An 18,410-nucleotide genomic window follows, 5' to 3' on the forward strand; every position below is an offset into this window, starting at 1 on the left:
GTGTCTTAATTCCAGTCCCTGTAACACTATACATCCAGACCGTGTCCTAATTCCAGTCCCAGTAACACTATACATCCACCATGTGTCCTAATTCCAGTCCCAGTAACACTATACATCCACCACGTGTCCTAATTCCAGTCCCAGTAACACTATACATCCACCATGTGTCCTAATTCCAGTCCCAGAAACACTGTATACATCCACCACGTGTCCTAATTCCAGTCCCAGTAACACTATACATCCACCATGTGTCCTAATTCCAGTCCCTGTAACACTATACATCCAGGACATGTCCTAATTCCAGTCCCTGTAACACTATACATCCACCATGTGTCCTAATTCCAGTCCCTGTAACACTATACATCCACCATGTGTCCTAATTCCAGTCCCTGTAACACTATACATCCACCATGTGTCCTAATTCCAGTCCCTGTAACACTATACATCCACCATGTGTCCTAATTCCAGTCCCAGTAACACTATACATCCAGGACGTGTCCTAATTCCAGTCCCTGTAACACTATACATCCACCATGTGTCCTAATTCCAGTCCCTGTAACACTATACATCCACCATGTGTCCTAATTCCAGTCCCTGTAACACTATACATCCACCATGTGTCCTAATTCCAGTCCCAGTAACACTATACATCCACCACGTGTCCTAATTCCAGTCCCTGTAACACTATACATCCACCACGTGTCCTAATTCCAGTCCCTGTAACACTATACATCCACCACGTGTCCTAATTCCAGTCCCTGTAACACTATACATCCACCATGTGTCCTAATTCCAGTCCCTGTAACACTATACATCCACCATGTGTCCTAATTCCAGTCCCAGTAACACTATACATCCACCATGTGTCCTAATTCCAGTCCCTGTAACACTATACATCCACCATGTGTCCTAATTCCAGTCCCAGTAACACTATACATCCACCACGTGTCCTAATTCCAGTCCCTGTAACACTATACATCCACCATGTGTCCTAATTCCAGTCCCTGTAACACTATACATCCACCATGTGTCCTAATTCCAGTCCCTGTAACACTATACATCCACCATGTGTAATTCCAGTCCCTGTAACATACATCCACCATGTGTCCTAATTCCAGTCCCTGTAACACTGTACATCCACCATGTGTCCTAATTCCAGTCCCTGTAACACTGTACATCCACCACGTGTCCTAATTCCAGTCCCAGTAACACTATACATCCACCATGTGTCCTAATTCCAGTCCCTGTAACACTATACATCCAGACCGTGTCCTAATTCCAGTCCCTGTAACACTATACATCCACCATGTGTCCTAATTCCAGTCCCTGTAACACTATACATCCACCATGTGTCCTAATTCCAGTCCCTGTAACACTATACATCCACCACGTGTCCTAATTCCAGTCCCAGTAACACTGTATACATCCACCACGTGTCCTAATTCCAGTCCCTGTAACACTATACATCCACCATGTGTCCTAATTCCAGTCCCTGTAACACTATACATCCACCATGTCCTAATTCCAGTCCCTGTAACACTATACATCCACCATGTGTCCTAATTCCAGTCCCTGTAACACTATACATCCACCACGTGTCCTAATTCCAGTCCCTGTAACACTATACATCCACCATGTGTCCTAATTCCAGTCCCTGTAACACTATACATCCACCATGTGTCCTAATTCCAGTCCCTGTAACACTATACATCCAGGACGTGTCCTAATTCCAGTCCCTGTAACACTATACATCCACCATGTGTCCTAATTCCAGTCCCTGTAACACTATACATCCACCATGTGTCCTAATTCCAGTCCCTGTAACACTATACATCCACCATGTGTCCTAATTCCAGTCCCTGTAACACTACATACATCCACCAGTGTGTCCTAATTCCAGTCCCTGTAACACTATACATCCACCATGTGTCCTAATTCCAGTCCCTGTAACACTATACATCCACCATGTGTCCTAATTCCAGTCCCTGTAACACTATACATCCACCATGTGTCCTAATTCCAGTCCCTGTAACACTATACATCCACCATGTGTCCTAATTCCAGTCCCTGTAACACTATACATCCACCATGTGTCCTAATTCCAGTCCCTGTAACACTATACATCCAGGACGTGTCCTAATTCCAGTCCCTGTAACACTATACATCCACCATCCAGTGTCCTACATCCACCATGTGTCCTAATTCCAGTCCCTGTAACACTATACATCCACCATGTGTCCTAATTCCAGTCCCTGTAACACTATACATCCACCATGTGTCCTAATTCCAGTCCCTGTAACACTATACATCCACCATGTGTCCTAATTCCAGTCCCTGTAACACTATACATCCACCATGTGTCCTAATTCCAGTCCCTGTAACACTATACATCCACCATGTGTCCTAATTCCAGTCCCTGTAACACTATACATCCACCACGTGTCCTAATTCCAGTCCCTGTAACACTATACATCCACCATGTGTCCTAATTCCAGTCCCTGTAACACTATACATCCACCATGTGTCCTAATTCCAGTCCCTGTAACACTATACATCCACCATGTGTCCTAATTCCAGTCCCTGTAACACTATACATCCACCATGTGTCCTAATTCCAGTCCCTGTAACACTATACATCCACCATGTGTCCTAATTCCAGTCCCTGTAACACTATACATCCACCATGTGTCCTAATTCCAGTCCCTGTAACACTATACATCCACCATGTGTCCTAATTCCAGTCCCTGTAACACTATACATCCACCATGTGTCCTAATTCCAGTCCCTGTAACACTATACATCCACCATGTGTCCTAATTCCAGTCCCTGTAACACTATACATCCACCATGTGTCCTAATTCCAGTCCCTGTAACACTATACATCCACCATGTGTCCTAATTCCAGTCCCTGTAACACTATACATCCACCATGTGTCCTAATTCCAGTCCCTGTAACACTATACATCCACCATGTGTCCTAATTCCAGTCCCTGTAACACTATACATCCACCATGTGTCCTAATTCCAGTCCCTGTAACACTATACATCCACCATGTGTCCTAATTCCAGTCCCTGTAACACTATACATCCACCATGTGTCCTAATTCCAGTCCCAGAAACACTGTATACATCCACCACGTGTCCTAATTCCAGTCCCTGTAACACTATACATCCACCATGTGTCCTAATTCCAGTCCCTGTAACACTATACATCCACCATGTGTCCTAATTCCAGTCCCTGTAACACTATACATCCACCACGTGTCCTAATTCCAGTCCCTGTAACACTATACATCCACCATGTGTCCTAATTCCAGTCCCTGTAACACTATACATCCACCATGTGTCCTAATTCCAGTCCCTGTAACACTATACATCCACCATGTGTCCTAATTCCAGTCCCTGTAACACTATACATCCACCATGTGTCCTAATTCCAGTCCCTGTAACACTATACATCCACCATGTGTCCTAATTCCAGTCCCTGTAACACTATACATCCACCATGTGTCCTAATTCCAGTCCCAGAAACACTGTATACATCCACCACGTGTCCTAATTCCAGTCCCTGTAACACTATACATCCACCATGTGTCCTAATTCCAGTCCCAGTAACACTATACATCCACCATGTGTCCTAATTCCAGTCCCTGTAACACTATACATCCACCATGTGTCCTAATTCCAGTCCCTGTAACACTATACATCCTCCATGTGTCCTAATTCCAGTCCCTGTAACACTTCTTTGATTGATATCTTCCAAGACCTTTTCCAGTTTATTTGTTATATGTAATAAATAGATGGGAAGTCTTTCTTTCCCGAGCTCTCAAATTAAAACGAGCATTAAGAACAGTGAGAAAGTTCTTGACGTTCTTGCCTAATGGCTTAAACTCACTAAAGGCGAGCATGCGAAGCGTGTGTGTGAATTTATTTTAGAATCTGTTGTTTTGAATTCTAATGACCCAACCGAAGCGGGGCGGGCAGGTTGTCCTCTTTGACGCCTCACTCAATTAAAACATGTCTCTATTTTTGTGTTGTATCGCTAGAGATGTATTCACACAAAACAATACCAGCTTTTTCCCGAGCTCATTTGAATTGGAAGAGGTAGCTAAGAGTTGAGGCTTTACTATACATGCTAAATTACACCAATTCATCCACTTATGGAAACAACATCGCTATCAGCAAAGCTGATTGGAGGTGTGGTCTTCTGTAGCTCAGTTGGTAGAGCATGGCGCTCATTCCTGTAGCTCAGTTGGTAGAGCATGGTGCTCCTTCCTGTAGCTCAGTTGGTAGAGCATGGCGCTCCTTCCTGTAGCTCAGTTGGTAGAGCATGGCGCTCCTTCCTGTAGCTCAGTTGGTAGAGCATGGCGCTCCTTCCTGTAGCTCAGTTGGTAGAGCATGGCGCTCCAGCCTGTAGCTCAGTTGGTAGAGCATGGCGCTCCTTCCTGTAGCTCAGTTGGTAGAGCATGGCGCTCCTTCCTGTAGCTCAGTTGGTAGAGCATGGCGCTCCTTCCTGTAGCTCAGTTGGTAGAGCATGGCGCTCCTTCCTGTAGCTCAGTTGGTAGAGCATGGCGCTCCTTCCTGTAGCTCAGTTGGTAGAGCATGGCGCTCCTTCCTGTTGCTCAGTTGGTAGAGCATGGCGCTCCTTCCTGTAGCTCAGTTGGTAGAGCATGGCGCTCCTTCCTGTTGCTCAGTTGGTAGAGCATGGCGCTCCTTCCTGTAGCTCAGTTGGTAGAGCATGGCGCTCCTTCCTGTAGCTCAGTTGGTAGAGCATGGCGCTCCTTCCTGTAGCTCAGTTGGTAGAGCATGGCGCTCCTTCCTGTAGCTCAGTTGGTAGAGCATGGCGCTCCTTCCTGTAGCTCAGTTGGTAGAGCATGGCGCTCCTTCCTGGAGCTCAGTTGGTAGAGCATGGCGCTCCTTCCTGTAGCTCAGTTGGTAGAGCATGGCGCTCCAGCCTGTAGCTCAGTTGGTAGAGCATGGCGCTCCTTCCTGTAGCTCAGTTGGTAGAGCATGGCGCTCCTTCCTGTAGCTCAGTTGGTAGAGCATGGCGCTCCAGCCTGTAGCTCAGTTGGTAGAGCATGGCGCTCCTTCCTGTAGCTCAGTTGGTAGAACATGGCGCTCCTTCCTGTTGCTCAGTTGGTAGAGCATGGCGCTCCTTCCTGTAGCTCAGTTGGTAGAGCATGGCGCTCCTTCCTGTAGCTCAGTTGGTAGAGCATGGCGCTCCTTCCTGTAGCTCAGTTGGTAGAGCATGGCGCTCCTGTAGCTCAGTTGGTAGAGCATGGCGCTCCTTCCTGGAGCTCAGTTGGTAGAGCATGGCGCTCCTTCCTGTAGCTCAGTTGGTAGAGCATGGCGCTCCAGCCTGTAGCTCAGTTGGTAGAGCATGGCGCTCCTTCCTGTAGCTCAGTTGGTAGAACATGGCGCTCCTTCCTGTTGCTCAGTTGGTAGAGCATGGCGCTCCTTCCTGTAGCTCAGTTGGTAGAGCATGGCGCTCCTTCCTGTAGCTCAGTTGGTAGAGCATGGCGCTCCTTCCTGTAGCTCAGTTGGTAGAGCATGGCGCTCCTTCCTGTAGCTCAGTTGGTAGAGCATGGCGCTCCTTCCTGTAGCTCAGTTGGTAGAGCATGGCGCTCCTTCCTGTAACTCAGTTGGTAGAGCATGGCGCTCCTTCCTGTAGTTCAGTTGGTAGAGCATGGCGCTCCTTCCTGTAACTCAGTTGGTAGAGCATGGCGCTCGTAAAGCCGGGGTGGTGGGTTCCATTCCTGTGACCACCCATATGTCAAATGTGTGCATGACTGTGAGATAAAAGCGTAGATGATATTATAATATTACATTAAACTCAGTTTTTCACAATTGCTGACATTTAATCCTTGTAAAAATTCCCTGTTTTATGTCAGCTAGGATCACCACTTTATTTTAACAATGTGAAATGTTAGAATAAAAGTAGAAAGAATGATTCATTTAAACTTTTATTTCTTTCATCACATTCCCAGTGGGTCAGAAGTTTACATACACTCAATTTGTATTTGGTAGCATTGCCTTTAAATTGTTTGACTTGGGTCAAACACTTCAGGTAGCCTTCCAAAAGCTTCCCACAATAAGTTGGGTGAATTTTTGCCCGTTCCTCCTGACAGAGCTGGTGTAACTGAGTCAGGTTTGTAGGCCTTCTTGCTCGCACAAGCTTTTTCAGTTCTGCCCACAAATGTTCTATTGGATTGTCAGTGCTTTGTGAAGGCCACTCCAATACCTTGACTTTGTTGTCCTTAAGCCATTTTGCCACAACTTTGGAAGTATGCTTGGGGTTATTGTCCATTTGGAAGACGATATTTGTCCCAATGTGCAGTTGCAAACCGTAGTTTGGCTTTTTTATGGAGGTTTTGGAGCAGTGGCTTCTTCCTTGCTGAGTGGCCTTTCAGGTTATGTCGATTTAGGACTCGTTTTACTGTGGATATAGATACTTTATTACCCGATTCCTCCTGCATCTTCACAAGGTCCTTTTGTTCTGGGATTGATTTGCACTTTTCACACCAAAGTACGTTCATCTCTAGGAGACAGAACGCGTTTCCTTCCTGAGTGCTATGACAGCTGTGTTGTCCCATGGTGTTTATACTTGCGTACTAATGTTTGTACAGAGGAACGTGGTACCTTCAGGCGTTTGGAAATTGCTCCCAAGTATGAACCAGACTTGTGGAGGTCTACAATGTTTTTTTTTCTGAGGTCTTGGCTGATTTATTTTTATTTTCCCATGATGTCAAACAAAGAGGCACTGAGTTTGAAGGTAGGCCTTGAAATACATCCACAGGTACACCTCCAATTGACTCAAATGATGTCAATTAGCCTATCTAAAGCTTCTAAAGCCATGACATTTTCTGGAATTTTCCAAGCTGTTTAAAGGCACAGTCAACTTAGTGTATGTAAACTTCTGGCCCACTGGAATTGTGATACAGTGAATTATAAGTGAAATAATCTGTCTGTAAACAATTGTAAGAAAAATGACTTGTGTCATGCACCAAGTAGATGTCCTAAACGACTTGCCAAAACTATAGTATGTTAACAAGATATTTGTGAAGTGGTTGAAAGACTAGTTTTAATGACTCCAACCTAAGTGTATGTAAACTTCTGACTTCAACTATATGTACTATCCTGCTAAGCATACAGTCACTGCTCTGCCTGTTCCCGTACTGTTCACCCTCACTGCTCTGCCTGTTCCCGTACTGTTCACCCTCACTGCTCTGCCTGTTCCCGTACTGTTCACCCTCACTGCTCTGCCTGTTCCCGTTCACCCTCACTGTTCACTGTTCCTCACTGCTCTGCCTGTTCCCGTACTGTTCACCCTCACTGCTCTGCCTGTTCCCGTACTGTTCACCCTCACTGCTCTGCCTGTTCCCGTACTGTTCACCCTCACTGCTCTGCCTGTTCCCGTACTGTTCACCCTCACTGCTCTGCCTGTTCCCGTACTGTTCACCCCCTCTCTGCCTGTTCTGCCTGTTCACCCTCACTGCTCTGCCTGTTCCCGTACTGTTCACCCTCACTGCTCTGCCTGTTCCCGTACTGTTCACCCTCACTGCTCTGCCTGTTCCTGTACTGTTCACCCTCACTGCTCTGCCTGTTCCCGTACTGTTCACCCTCACTGCTCTGCCTGTTCCCGTACTGTTCACCCTCCTCGCTCTGCCTGTTCCCGTACTGTTCACCCTCACCGCTCTGCCTGTTCCCGTACTGTTCACCCTCCTCGCTCTGCCTGTTCCCGTACTGTTCACCCTCTCTGCTCTGCCTGTTCCCTGCCTACTGTTCACCCTCACTGCTCTGCCTGTTCCCGTACTGTTCACCCCCTCACTGCTCTGCCTGTTCCCGTACTGTTCACCCTCCTCGCTCTGCCTGTTCCCGTACTGTTCACCCTCACCGCTCTGCCTGTTCCCGTTACTGTTCACCCTCCTCGCTCTGCCTGTTCCCGTACTGTTCACCCTCCTCGCTCTGCCTGTTCCCGTACTGTTCACCCTCCCCGCTCTGCCTGTTCCCGTACCGTTCACCCTCCTGCTCTGCCTGTTCCCGTACTGTTCACCCTCCTCGCTCTGCCTGTTCCCGTACTGTTCACCCTCCTCGCTCTGCCTGTTCCCGTACTGTTCACCCTCACTGCTCTGCCTGTTCCCGTACTGTTCACCCTCACTGCTCTGCCTGTTCCCGTACTGTTCACCCGCACTGCTCTGCCTGTTCCCGTACTGTTCACCCTCCTCGCTCTGCTTTCTTCGCCTGTCTGCTTCCGGTGAGTTCTTCCCTTAAGTGAGTGTGTCCTGTGTGTTCTGTGGTGTCCAGGGCCTGACGTTCACAGCAGCCACTCACGTGGTGTTTGCTGAGCTGTACTGGAACCCTGGCCATGTGAAGCAGGCTGAGGACCGGGCGCACCGCATCGGACAGACCGCCTCCGTCCACGTGCACTACCTCATCGCCAAGGGAACCTTTGACACCGTTATGTGGGGCATGCTCAACAGGAAGGTGTGTGTGTGCGTGTGTTTCGTTTTAACTGGAAGGTAGGTACTTTTCATAGAAATACAGTACCAGTCAAAAGTTGACACACGTATCCAAGGTTTTTTCTTTAATTTTACTATTTTCTACGTTGTAGAATATTAGTGGACATAAACTATGAAACAACACATGGAATCATGTAGTAGACAAAAAAGTGTTGAACAAATCAATATATATTTTAGATTCTTCAAAGTAGTCACCCATTTGCCTTGATGACAGCTTTGCACACTCTGCATTCTCTCAACCAGCTACATGAGGAATTCTTTTCCAACTGTCTTGAATGAGTTCCCACATATGCTGAGCACTTGTTGGCTGCTTTTCCTTCACTCTGCGGTCCAACTCATCCCAATCCATCTCAATTGGGTTGAGGTCGGGTGATTGTGGAGACCAGGTCATCTGATACAGTACTCCATCACTCTCCTTGGTCAAATAGCACTGTTGGGTCTTTGTCCTTTTGAAAAACAAATGATAGTCTTGGTGTTTATTTGTTGTTTATTGACCTTGTTGTTAATTATGCTGCAAAGAACAGAGCAGTTTATGGTCACATTCATGAGTGCACATTGTAGCAAAACAAGTGTTTCTTATTGGACAAGTCCTGATTGCGCCTCACTGATTTAGTACATTTTCTGCCATTTAAGTGCTTAAAAGGAAAATGCTTCTTGAAAGTCCAAAACATTTTATTTTTGAGTGGAGTTTCCCTGTACGTGTTGTTCTGATAGGAGACTGTGTGTGTGTTGTTGTTGACAGGAAACGGTAACGGGCAGTACTCTTAACGGTAAGAAGGAGTACTTAAAGGCAGAGTTGGGGGATAAGGACAAATGGGACTTCCTGAATTTCGCCGAGGCGTGGACACCAAGCGAGACGACCCTGGCAGCAGGAGGAGTGGTTGACAATGACAAAGATCCTGTGTTCTTTAACCATGTGAGTCACTGGTCTAGTGATCTGGGTTCTTTAACCATGTGAGGCACTGGTCTAGTGATCTGGGTTCTTTAACCATGTGAGGCACTGGTCTAGTGATCTGGGTTCTTTAACCATGTGAGGCACTGGTCTAGTGATCTGGGTTCTTTAACCATGTGAGGCACTGGTCTAGTGATCTGGGTTCTTTAACCATGTGAGGCACTGGTCTAGTGATCTGGGTTCTTTAACCATGTGAGTCACTGGTCTAGTGATCTGGGTTCTTTAACCATGTGAGGCACTGGTCTAGTGATCTGGGTTCTTTAACCATGTGAGGCACTGGTCTAGTGATCTGGGTTCTTTAACCATGTGAGGCACTGGTCTAGTGATCTGGGTTCTTTAACCATGTGAGGCACTGGTCTAGTGATCTGGGTTCTTTAACCATGTGAGGCACTGGTCTAGTGATCTGGGTTCTTTAACCATGTGAGGCACTGGTCTAGTGATCTGGGTTCTTTAACCATGTGAGGCACTGGTCTAGTGATCTGGGTTCTTTAACCATGTGAGGCACTGGTCTAGTGATCTGGGTTCTTTAACCATGTGAGTCACTGGTCTAGTGATCTGGGTTCTTTAACCATGTGAGGCACTGGTCTAGTGATCTGGGTTCTTTAACCATGTGAGGCACTGGTCTAGTGATCTGGGTTCTTTAACCATGTGAGGCACTGGTCTAGTGATCTGGGTTCTTTAACCATGTGAGGCACTGGTCTAGTGATCTGGGTTCTTTAACCATGTGAGGCACTGGTCTAGTGATCTGGGTTCTTTAATGTGTGTGTAGATGGTGTTCTAACACTGGGAAGGTTTTGAATCTTAGTAATCATACTGCTACTGTATGTTTATGTCTGTCTAACAGTATAGACATGTAGGTGCATCATACATATCACTAAACGATAATGTAGTATACATATTACTAAACGATAATGCATCATACATATTACTAAACAATAATGCATCATACATATTACTAAACGATAATGTATTATATATATACCACTAAACGATAATGCAGTATACATATTACTAAATGATAATGTAGTATACACATTGCCAAACGATAATGTATTATATATATACCACTAAACGATAATGTATCACACATATCACTAAACGATTATGTATCATATATATATACCACTAAACGATAATGCAGTATACAGATCACTAAACGATAATGCAGTATACATATCACTAAACGATCATGTAATATACATATCACTAAGCGATAATGTATCACACACATCACTAAATGATAATGTAGTATACATACCACTAAACGATAATGTGTCATACATATCACCAAACGATAATGTACCACATATATTACTAAACGATAATGCATCATATACTAAACGATCATGTATCACACATACTACTAAACGATAATGCATCACACATATGACTAACCGATAATGCACCATACATACTACTAAACGATAATGCATCACACATATTACTAAACGATAATGCATCATATTATCTGGAAACCATCTTAAACTGCTATTATTTATGAATATAATGTGTTAGTTCTCTCTCTCAAAAGAGGTCTAACGGGACAAAATGAACTCTGACATGATACTGTTAGATCAGATGAATGACAGGCTTTACAACCGATCAGATGAATGGTGTGCTTTACAACCGATCAGAAGGACAGGCTTTACAACAGATCAGATGAATGACAGGCTTTACAACAGATCAGATGAATGACAGGCTTTACAACAGATCAGATGAATGACAGGCTTTACAACAGATCAGATGAATGACAGGCTTTACAACAGATCAGATGAATGACCTGCTTTTACAACAGATCAGGATGAATGACAGGCTTTACAACAGATCAGGATGAATGACAGGCTTGACAACAGATCAGATGAATGACAGGCTTTACAACAGATCAGATGAAGGACAGGCTTTACAACAGATCAGATGAATGACAGGCTTTACAACAGATCAGATGAATGACAGGCTTTACAACAGATCAGATGAATGACAGGCTTTACAACAGATCAGATGAATGACAGGCTTTACAACAGATCAGATGAAGGACAGGCTTTACAACAGATCAGATGAATGACAGGCTTTACAACAGATCAGATGAATGACAGGCTTTACAACAGATCAGATGAATGACAGGCTTTACAACAGATACAACAGATCAGATGAAGGACAGGCTTTACAACAGATCAGATGAATGACAGGCTTTGACAACAGATCAGATGAAGGACAGGCTTTACAACAGATCAGGATGAATGACAGGCTTGACAACAGATCAGATGAATGACAGGCAGATTTACAACAGATCAGATGAAGGACAGGCTTTACAACAGATCAGATGAATGACAGGCTTTACAACAGATCAGATGAATGACAGGCTTTACAACAGATCAGATGAATGACAGGCTTTACAACAGATCAGATGAATGACAGGCTTTACAACAGATCAGATGAAGGACAGGCTTTACAACAGATCAGATGAATGACAGGCTTTACAACAGATCAGATGAATGACAGGCTTTACAACAGATCAGATGAAGGACAGGCTTTACAACAGATCAGATGAAGGACAGGCTTTACAACAGATCAGATGAAGGACAGGCTTTGCAACAGATCAGATGAAGGACAGGCTTTGCAACAGATCAGATGAAGGACAGGCTTTGCAACAGATCAGATCAGATGAAGGACAGGCTTTACAACAGATCAGATGAAGGACAGGCTTTACAACAGATCAGATGAATGACAGGCTTTACAACAGATCAGATGAATGACAGGCTTTACAACAGTCTTACCGTGACTCTATCCCTCCTCTCTGCAGTTTGAGAAGGACAAACAGCACGACATCCGTTCGTTCTTCTCTCCGGACGCGGGTAAAGAGAAGAAGAGGAAAAGAACAGAGGGTGAGATTTGCCTATCCCCCGTTACCCCTCAGAGAAGGAGGGTTCTATAGATGTGGAGAACTCAGAGGGTGACAAGGAGAAAACTACAACTCCCAAGATCCCCTGACCTCCAGGACCTAGACTTCTCTCCCCAGGTGAAGAGGCTGCGGCTGCCCACCTCCACCCTCACCCGCAGCGCTACCCACAGCCCCAGGTCTCGTCTTGGGGGGAAACGGAGGTCCCTCCATGGGGGGAGAGGCACCACCAGCAGCCCCCTGGCCTCTCTGTTTACCCCCCGTCGGCTCTCTGAGAAAGGGACCCCGAAACCAAGGTTGAGCCCCAGACCAGGACCACCAGATCAGGGGAAGGGAGATCAGTGGAGCTGTGGGGCCTGTACTTACTCCAACAGCATCCTGCTCCTTTACTGTGAGGTGTGTGAGTCCCCACTCCACAGGCCCAGCACTGGTGAGTACACACACACACACACACACACACACACACACACACACACACACACACACACACACACACACACACACACACGTTGGCAGGCGTAACATACACCAAGTCAGAAATAGACCAGCGTGACAACGTGTCTCTGCTAGATGACAACGAGGAGAAGAGGACGCAACACACTGTTCACCTGACTGTCAAGTGAGAAACAGTCACAAGGCCTGTTCTCGTTGTGCAGCACGCGTCTCAAAGTTTACAAAGTAAAGTTGATGAATTGGCCCCGGCTGAAGTTAAAGTTCCCAAGGCACTCTGGCTGACTATCAAATAGGACTGGGAGAAGGAAGGTAACTGTCTCTCCTCAAACACAGACACCTCCTGGTTCAGTTGGCAGTACCGGGGGAAGTGGAGGGCGTAAACAGGGGGTGAAGGAGGGTTGAGATCAGTCCTCAGTCTTTAAAGGATTACCTGTTCTTCCATCCATCACGAACGAGCGGCACAGGGAATTCACACAGCAGCATCCCTCCTGTCTGTCTCTCTGTAATAATAACCCAGAATAACCCTGCTAGCTGCCTGGGTTGTTGCTCTGTAAGGCTGGGTTGTTGCTCTGTAATTCTGGGTTGCTGCTCTGTAAGGCTGGGTTGTTGCTCTGTAAGGCTGGGTTGCTGCTCTGTAAGGCTGGGTTGTTGCTCTGTAAGGCTGGGTTGCTGCTCTGTAAGGCTGGGTTGGGTTGTTGCTCTGTAAGGCTGGGTTGTTGCTCTGTAAGGCTGGGTTGTTGCTCTGTAAGGCTGGGTTGGGTTGTTGCTCTAAGGCTGGGTTGTTGCTCTAAGGCTGGGTTGTTGCTCTAAGGCTGGGTTGTTGTTGCTCTAAGGCTGGGTTGCTGCTCTAAGGCTGGGTTGCTGCTCTAAGGCTGGGTTGTTGCTCTGTAAGGCTGGGTTGTTGCTCTAAGGCTGGGTTGTTGCTCTAAGGCTGGGTTGTTGCTCTAAGGCTGGGTTGTTGCTGCTAAGGCTGGGTTGTTGCTCTGTAAGGCTGGGTTGTTGCTCTGTGAGGCTGGGTTGTTGCTCTGCAAGGCTGTTGGTTGTTGCTCTAAGGCTGGGTTGTTGCTCTAAGGCTGGGTTGTTGCTCTAAGGCTGGGTTGTTGCTCTAAGGCTGGGTTGTTGCTCTAAGGCTGGGTTGCTGCTCTGTAAGGCTGGGTTGCTGCTCTGTAAGGCTGGGTTGCTGCTCTAAGGCTGGGTTGCTGCTCTAAGGCTGGGTTGCTGCTCTGTAAGGCTGGGTTGCTGCTCTGTAAGGCTGGGTTGCTGCTCTGTAAGGCTGGGTTGCTGCTCTGTAAGGCTGGGTTGCTGCTCTGTAAGGCTGGGTTGCTGCTCTGTAAGGCTGGGTTGCTGCTCTGTAAGGCTGGGTTGCTGCTCTGTAAGGCTGGGTTGTTGCTCTGTAAGGCTGGGTTGTTGCTCTGTAAGGCTGGGTTGTTGCTCTGTAAGGCTGGGTTGCTGCTCTGTAAGGCTGGGTTGCTGCTCTGTAAGGCTGGGTTGGGTTGCTGCTCTGTAAGGCTGGGTTGCTGCTCTGTAAGGTTGGGTTGCTGCTCTGTGAGGCTGGGTTGTTGCTCTAAGGCTGGGTTGTTGCTCTAAGGCTGGGTTTTGCTCTAAGGCTGGGGCTGCTCTGTAAGGCTGGGTTGCTGCTCTGCAAGGCTGGGTTGCTGCTCTGTAAGGCTGGGTTGCTGCTCTGTAAGGCTGGGTTGCTGCTCTGTAAGGCTGGGTTGCTGCTCTGTAAGGCTGGGTTGCTGCTCTGTAAGGCTGGGTTGCTGCTCTGTAAGGCTGGGTTGCTGCTCTGTAAGGCTGGGTTGCTGCTCTGTAAGGCTGGGTTGCTGCTCTGTAAGGCTGGGTTGCTGCTCTGTAAGGCTGGGTTGTTGCTCTGTAAGGCTGGGTTGTTGCTCTGTAAGGCTGGGCTGTTGCTCTGTAAGGCTGGGTTGTTGCTCTGTAAGGCTGGGTTGCTGCTCTGTAAGGCTGGGTTGCTGCTCTGTAATGCTGGGTTGTTGCTCTGTAAGGCTGGGTTGCTGCTCTGTAAGGCTGGGTTGCTGCTCTGTAAGGCTGGGTTGTTGCTCTGTAAGGCTGGGTTGCTGCTCTGTAAGGCTGGGTTGTTGCTCTGTAAGGCTGGGTTGCTGCTCTGTAAGGCTGGGTTGCTGCTCTGTAAGGCTGGGTTGTTGCTCTGTAAGGCTGGGTTGCTGCTCTGTAAGGCTGGGTTGCTGCTCTGTAAGGCTGGGTTGCTGCTCTGTAAGGCTGGGTTGCTTCTCTGTAAGGCTGGGTTGCTGCTCTGTAAGGCTGGGTTGCTGCTCTGCAAGGCTGGGTTGCTGCTCTGTAAGGCTGGGTTGCTGCTCTGTAAGGCTGGGTTGCTGCTCTGTAAGGCTGGGTTGTTGCTCTGTAAGGCTGGGTTGTTGATCTTTGCCAAGATAATCCATCTACCTGACATGTGTGGCATATCAAGAATGATCATCACACAGGTGCACCTTGTGCTGCGGACAATAAAAGGTCACTCTTAAATGTGTTGTTTTGTCACACAGGGAGTGCGTATTTGGCCTGCTGAGTGCAGGAATGTCCACCTGAGCTGTTGCCAGAGAGTTGAATGTTAATTTCTCAACCAGAAGCCGGCTCCAACTACGTTTTAGAGAATTTGCCAATACGTCCAAGCGGCCTCAGAACCGCAGACCACGTGGAACCACACCAGCCCAGGACCTCCACATCCGGCCTCTTCACCTGCGGGATCGTCTGAGACCAGCCCCCCCTGGACAGCAGATGAAACAGAGCACTTTGTCTTTCTGGAACAAACCCCTGTGGGGGGAAAGTCATTCTGATTGGCTGGGCCTGGCTCCTCAGTGGGTGGGCCTGGCTCCTCAGTGGGTGGGCCTGGCTCCTCAGTGGGTGGGCCCATGGCTCCTCAGTGGGTGGGCCTGGCTCCTCAGTGGGTGGGCCTGGCTCCTCAGTGGGTGGGCCTGGCTCCTCAGTGGGTGGGCCTGGCTCCTCAGTGGGTGGGCCTGGCTCCTCAGTGGCTGGGCCTGGCTCCTCAGTGGCTGGGCCTGGCTCCTCAGTGGGTGGGCCTGGCTCCTCAGTGGGAGGGCCTGGCTCCTCAGTGGGAGGGCCTGGCTCCTCAGTGGGTGGGCCTGGCTCCTCAGTGGCTGGGCCTGGCTCCTCAGTGGCTGGGCCTGGCTCCTCAGTGGCTGGGCCTGGCTCCTCAGTGGCTGGGCCTGGCTCCTCAGTGGGTGGGCCTGGCTCCTCAGTGGGTGGGCCTGGCTCCTCAGTGGGTGGGCCTGGCTCCTCAGTGGGTGGGCCTGGCTCCTCAGTGGCTGGCCTGGGCCCAGTGGCTGGCTGGCTCCTCAGTGGCTGTGCCTGGCCCATGGCTCCTCAGTCAGTGGCTGGGCCTGGCTCCTCAGTGGCTGGGCCTGGGCCCAGTGGCTGGCTGGCTCCTCAGTGGCTGGGCCCATGGCCTGGCCTCAGTGGGCCTGGGCCCAGTGGCTGGGCCTGGCTCCTCAGTGGGTGGGCCTGGCTCCTCAGTGGGTGGGCCTGGCTCCTCAGTGGGTGGGCCTGGCTCCTCAGTGGGTGGGCCTGGCTCCTCAGTGGCTGGGCCTGGCTCCTCAGTGGCTGGGCCTGGCTCCTCAGTGGCTGGGCCTGGCTCCTCAGTGGCTGGGCCTGGCTCCTCAGTGGCTGGGCCTGGCTCCTCAGTGGCTGGGCCTGGCTCCTCAGTGGCTGGGCCCATGGCTCCTCAGTGGGTGGGCCTGGCTCCTCAGTGGGTGGGCCCATGGCTTACGCCTCTGTCCAGTCATGTGAAATCCATAGATTAGGGCCTAATGAATTTATTTAAAATGACTGATTTCCTTATATGAACTGTAACTCAGTAAAATCGTTGAAATGGTTGCAGGTTGCTTTATCAATAATGTTCAGTAGAGTTATCAGGTAGAACAGAAATGCAGCAGTACTCAGGACCTCCAGGTGAGATCTGAATAGCGCTGGTGTAGGGGATGTTATACAGGCACCTGACTGTCTGTCAACACTAGAGGAGGGTGGTCTCAATCATAGAAATAGGATCACTAGAACATACATTGTACTTCTATGCCAGACTAGCTCGATCATCAAGGACTGATCAAACACACCATTACAATTGTGTGTGGTTTTTTTGTCACACACACACACACACACACACACACACACACACACACACACACACACACACACACACACACACACACAATCCATTAACAAAATCGTCTCCATGTCATGCTTGACTGAGGTGTGTAATGTTTGATATCTAATCAGCAAACAAACAGGGTTCTCTGTTATGGTACTGCGGGCACCACAGGCAGCATGGTAGAAGGGGAATTTACCAGGCCGTCAGATCTGTAATGACAACCGAGGCAGAACAACAACTCTGATGGTATTAAGACTTCACATCTCTCAAAACATGACACTGTAATCACTGTCACCGAACAGGAAATGCTGAGAAAATAAGCACTATTATATCACAGCATTAGGAAATGAATGCATATTGCATTCAGACTTTTGACAAAGATCACTTTTTTAGAATAGTCAGGGGAATGTCTTGTTTTGCAGGCAGCAGTCTAGTCTGAGGAGAATGTCTTGTTTGGCAGGCAGCAGTCTAGTCTGAGGAGAATGTCTTGTTTTGCAGTCTAGTCTGAGGAGAATGTCTTTTGACAGGCAGTAGTCTGAGGAGAATGTCTTGTTTGACAGGCAGCAGTCTAGTCTGAGGAGAATGTCTTGTTTGACAGGCAGCAGTCTAGTCTGAGGAGAATGTCTTGTTTGGCAGGCAGCAGTCTAGTCTGAGGAGAATGTCTTGTTTGGCAGGTAGCAGTCTAGTCTGAGGAGAATGTCTTTTGACAGGCAGTAGTCTGAGGAGAATGTCTTGTTTGACAGGCAGCAGTCTAGTCTGAGGAGAATGTCTTGTTTGGCAGGTAGCAGTCTAGTCTGAGGAGAATGTCTTGTTTGGCAGGCAGCAGTCTAGTCTGAGGAGAATGTCTTGTTTGGCAGGCAGCAGTCTAGTCTGAGGAGAATGTCTTGTTTGACAGGCAGCAGTCTAGTCTGAGGAGAATGTCTTGTTTGGCAGGCAGCAGTCTAGTCTGAGGAGAATGTCTTGTTTGGCAGGCAGCAGTCTAGTCTGAGGAGAATGTCTTGTTTGGCAGGCAGCAGTCTAGTCTGAGGAGAATGTCTTGTTTGGCAGGCAGCAGTCTAGTCTGAGGAGAATGTCTTGTTTGGCAGGCAGCAGTCTAGTCTGAGGAGAATGTCTTGTTTGGCAGGCAGCAGTCTAGTCTGAGGAGAATTGAGCTGCAGTCTCTGGTCCCCTCAGCTCGTTAGTTGTAGGGGCAGTCTCGGGCGCTGGGAAATCAGGTGACATTTGAGAAAATCTATAAGAGGATGGCCTTTCAGAAACAAACCTTACAATGGAAACATCATGAATTAGTCTGTTTTCCAGTTCTTCCCCTGTTCTCCACGTCCACAACAAAACACGGAGGATGTCACAATTTATCAAAGAAGGGGCCCATAATTGCCCACAGATGAAATTTGAGTTGAGAATCAGTTACATATTGATGGCCCGTATCCTGCTCATTTTCAACATATCAGCAGCATT

General features: G+C 48.1%; 1 protein-coding gene across 1 annotated transcript in view; it reads left to right on the top strand.

The window, feature by feature from the left end:
* The window catches only part of zranb3 (zinc finger, RAN-binding domain containing 3), an 87,316-nt gene that overhangs the window by 38,554 nt on the left and 30,352 nt on the right, over positions 1–18,410 (top strand). The window contains exons 12-15 of the mRNA XM_052517562.1: positions 8,305–8,484; positions 9,262–9,435; positions 12,272–12,394; positions 12,488–12,797. Coding sequence (XP_052373522.1) covers positions 8,305–8,484; positions 9,262–9,435; positions 12,272–12,394; positions 12,488–12,797 — 787 coding nt within the window. The remainder of the gene's footprint in view (positions 1–8,304; positions 8,485–9,261; positions 9,436–12,271; positions 12,395–12,487; positions 12,798–18,410) is intronic.

The sequence above is a fragment of the Oncorhynchus keta genome, unplaced genomic scaffold, assembly GCF_023373465.1.
Source record: "Oncorhynchus keta strain PuntledgeMale-10-30-2019 unplaced genomic scaffold, Oket_V2 Un_scaffold_8454_pilon_pilon, whole genome shotgun sequence".
NCBI lineage: Eukaryota > Metazoa > Chordata > Actinopteri > Salmoniformes > Salmonidae > Oncorhynchus > Oncorhynchus keta.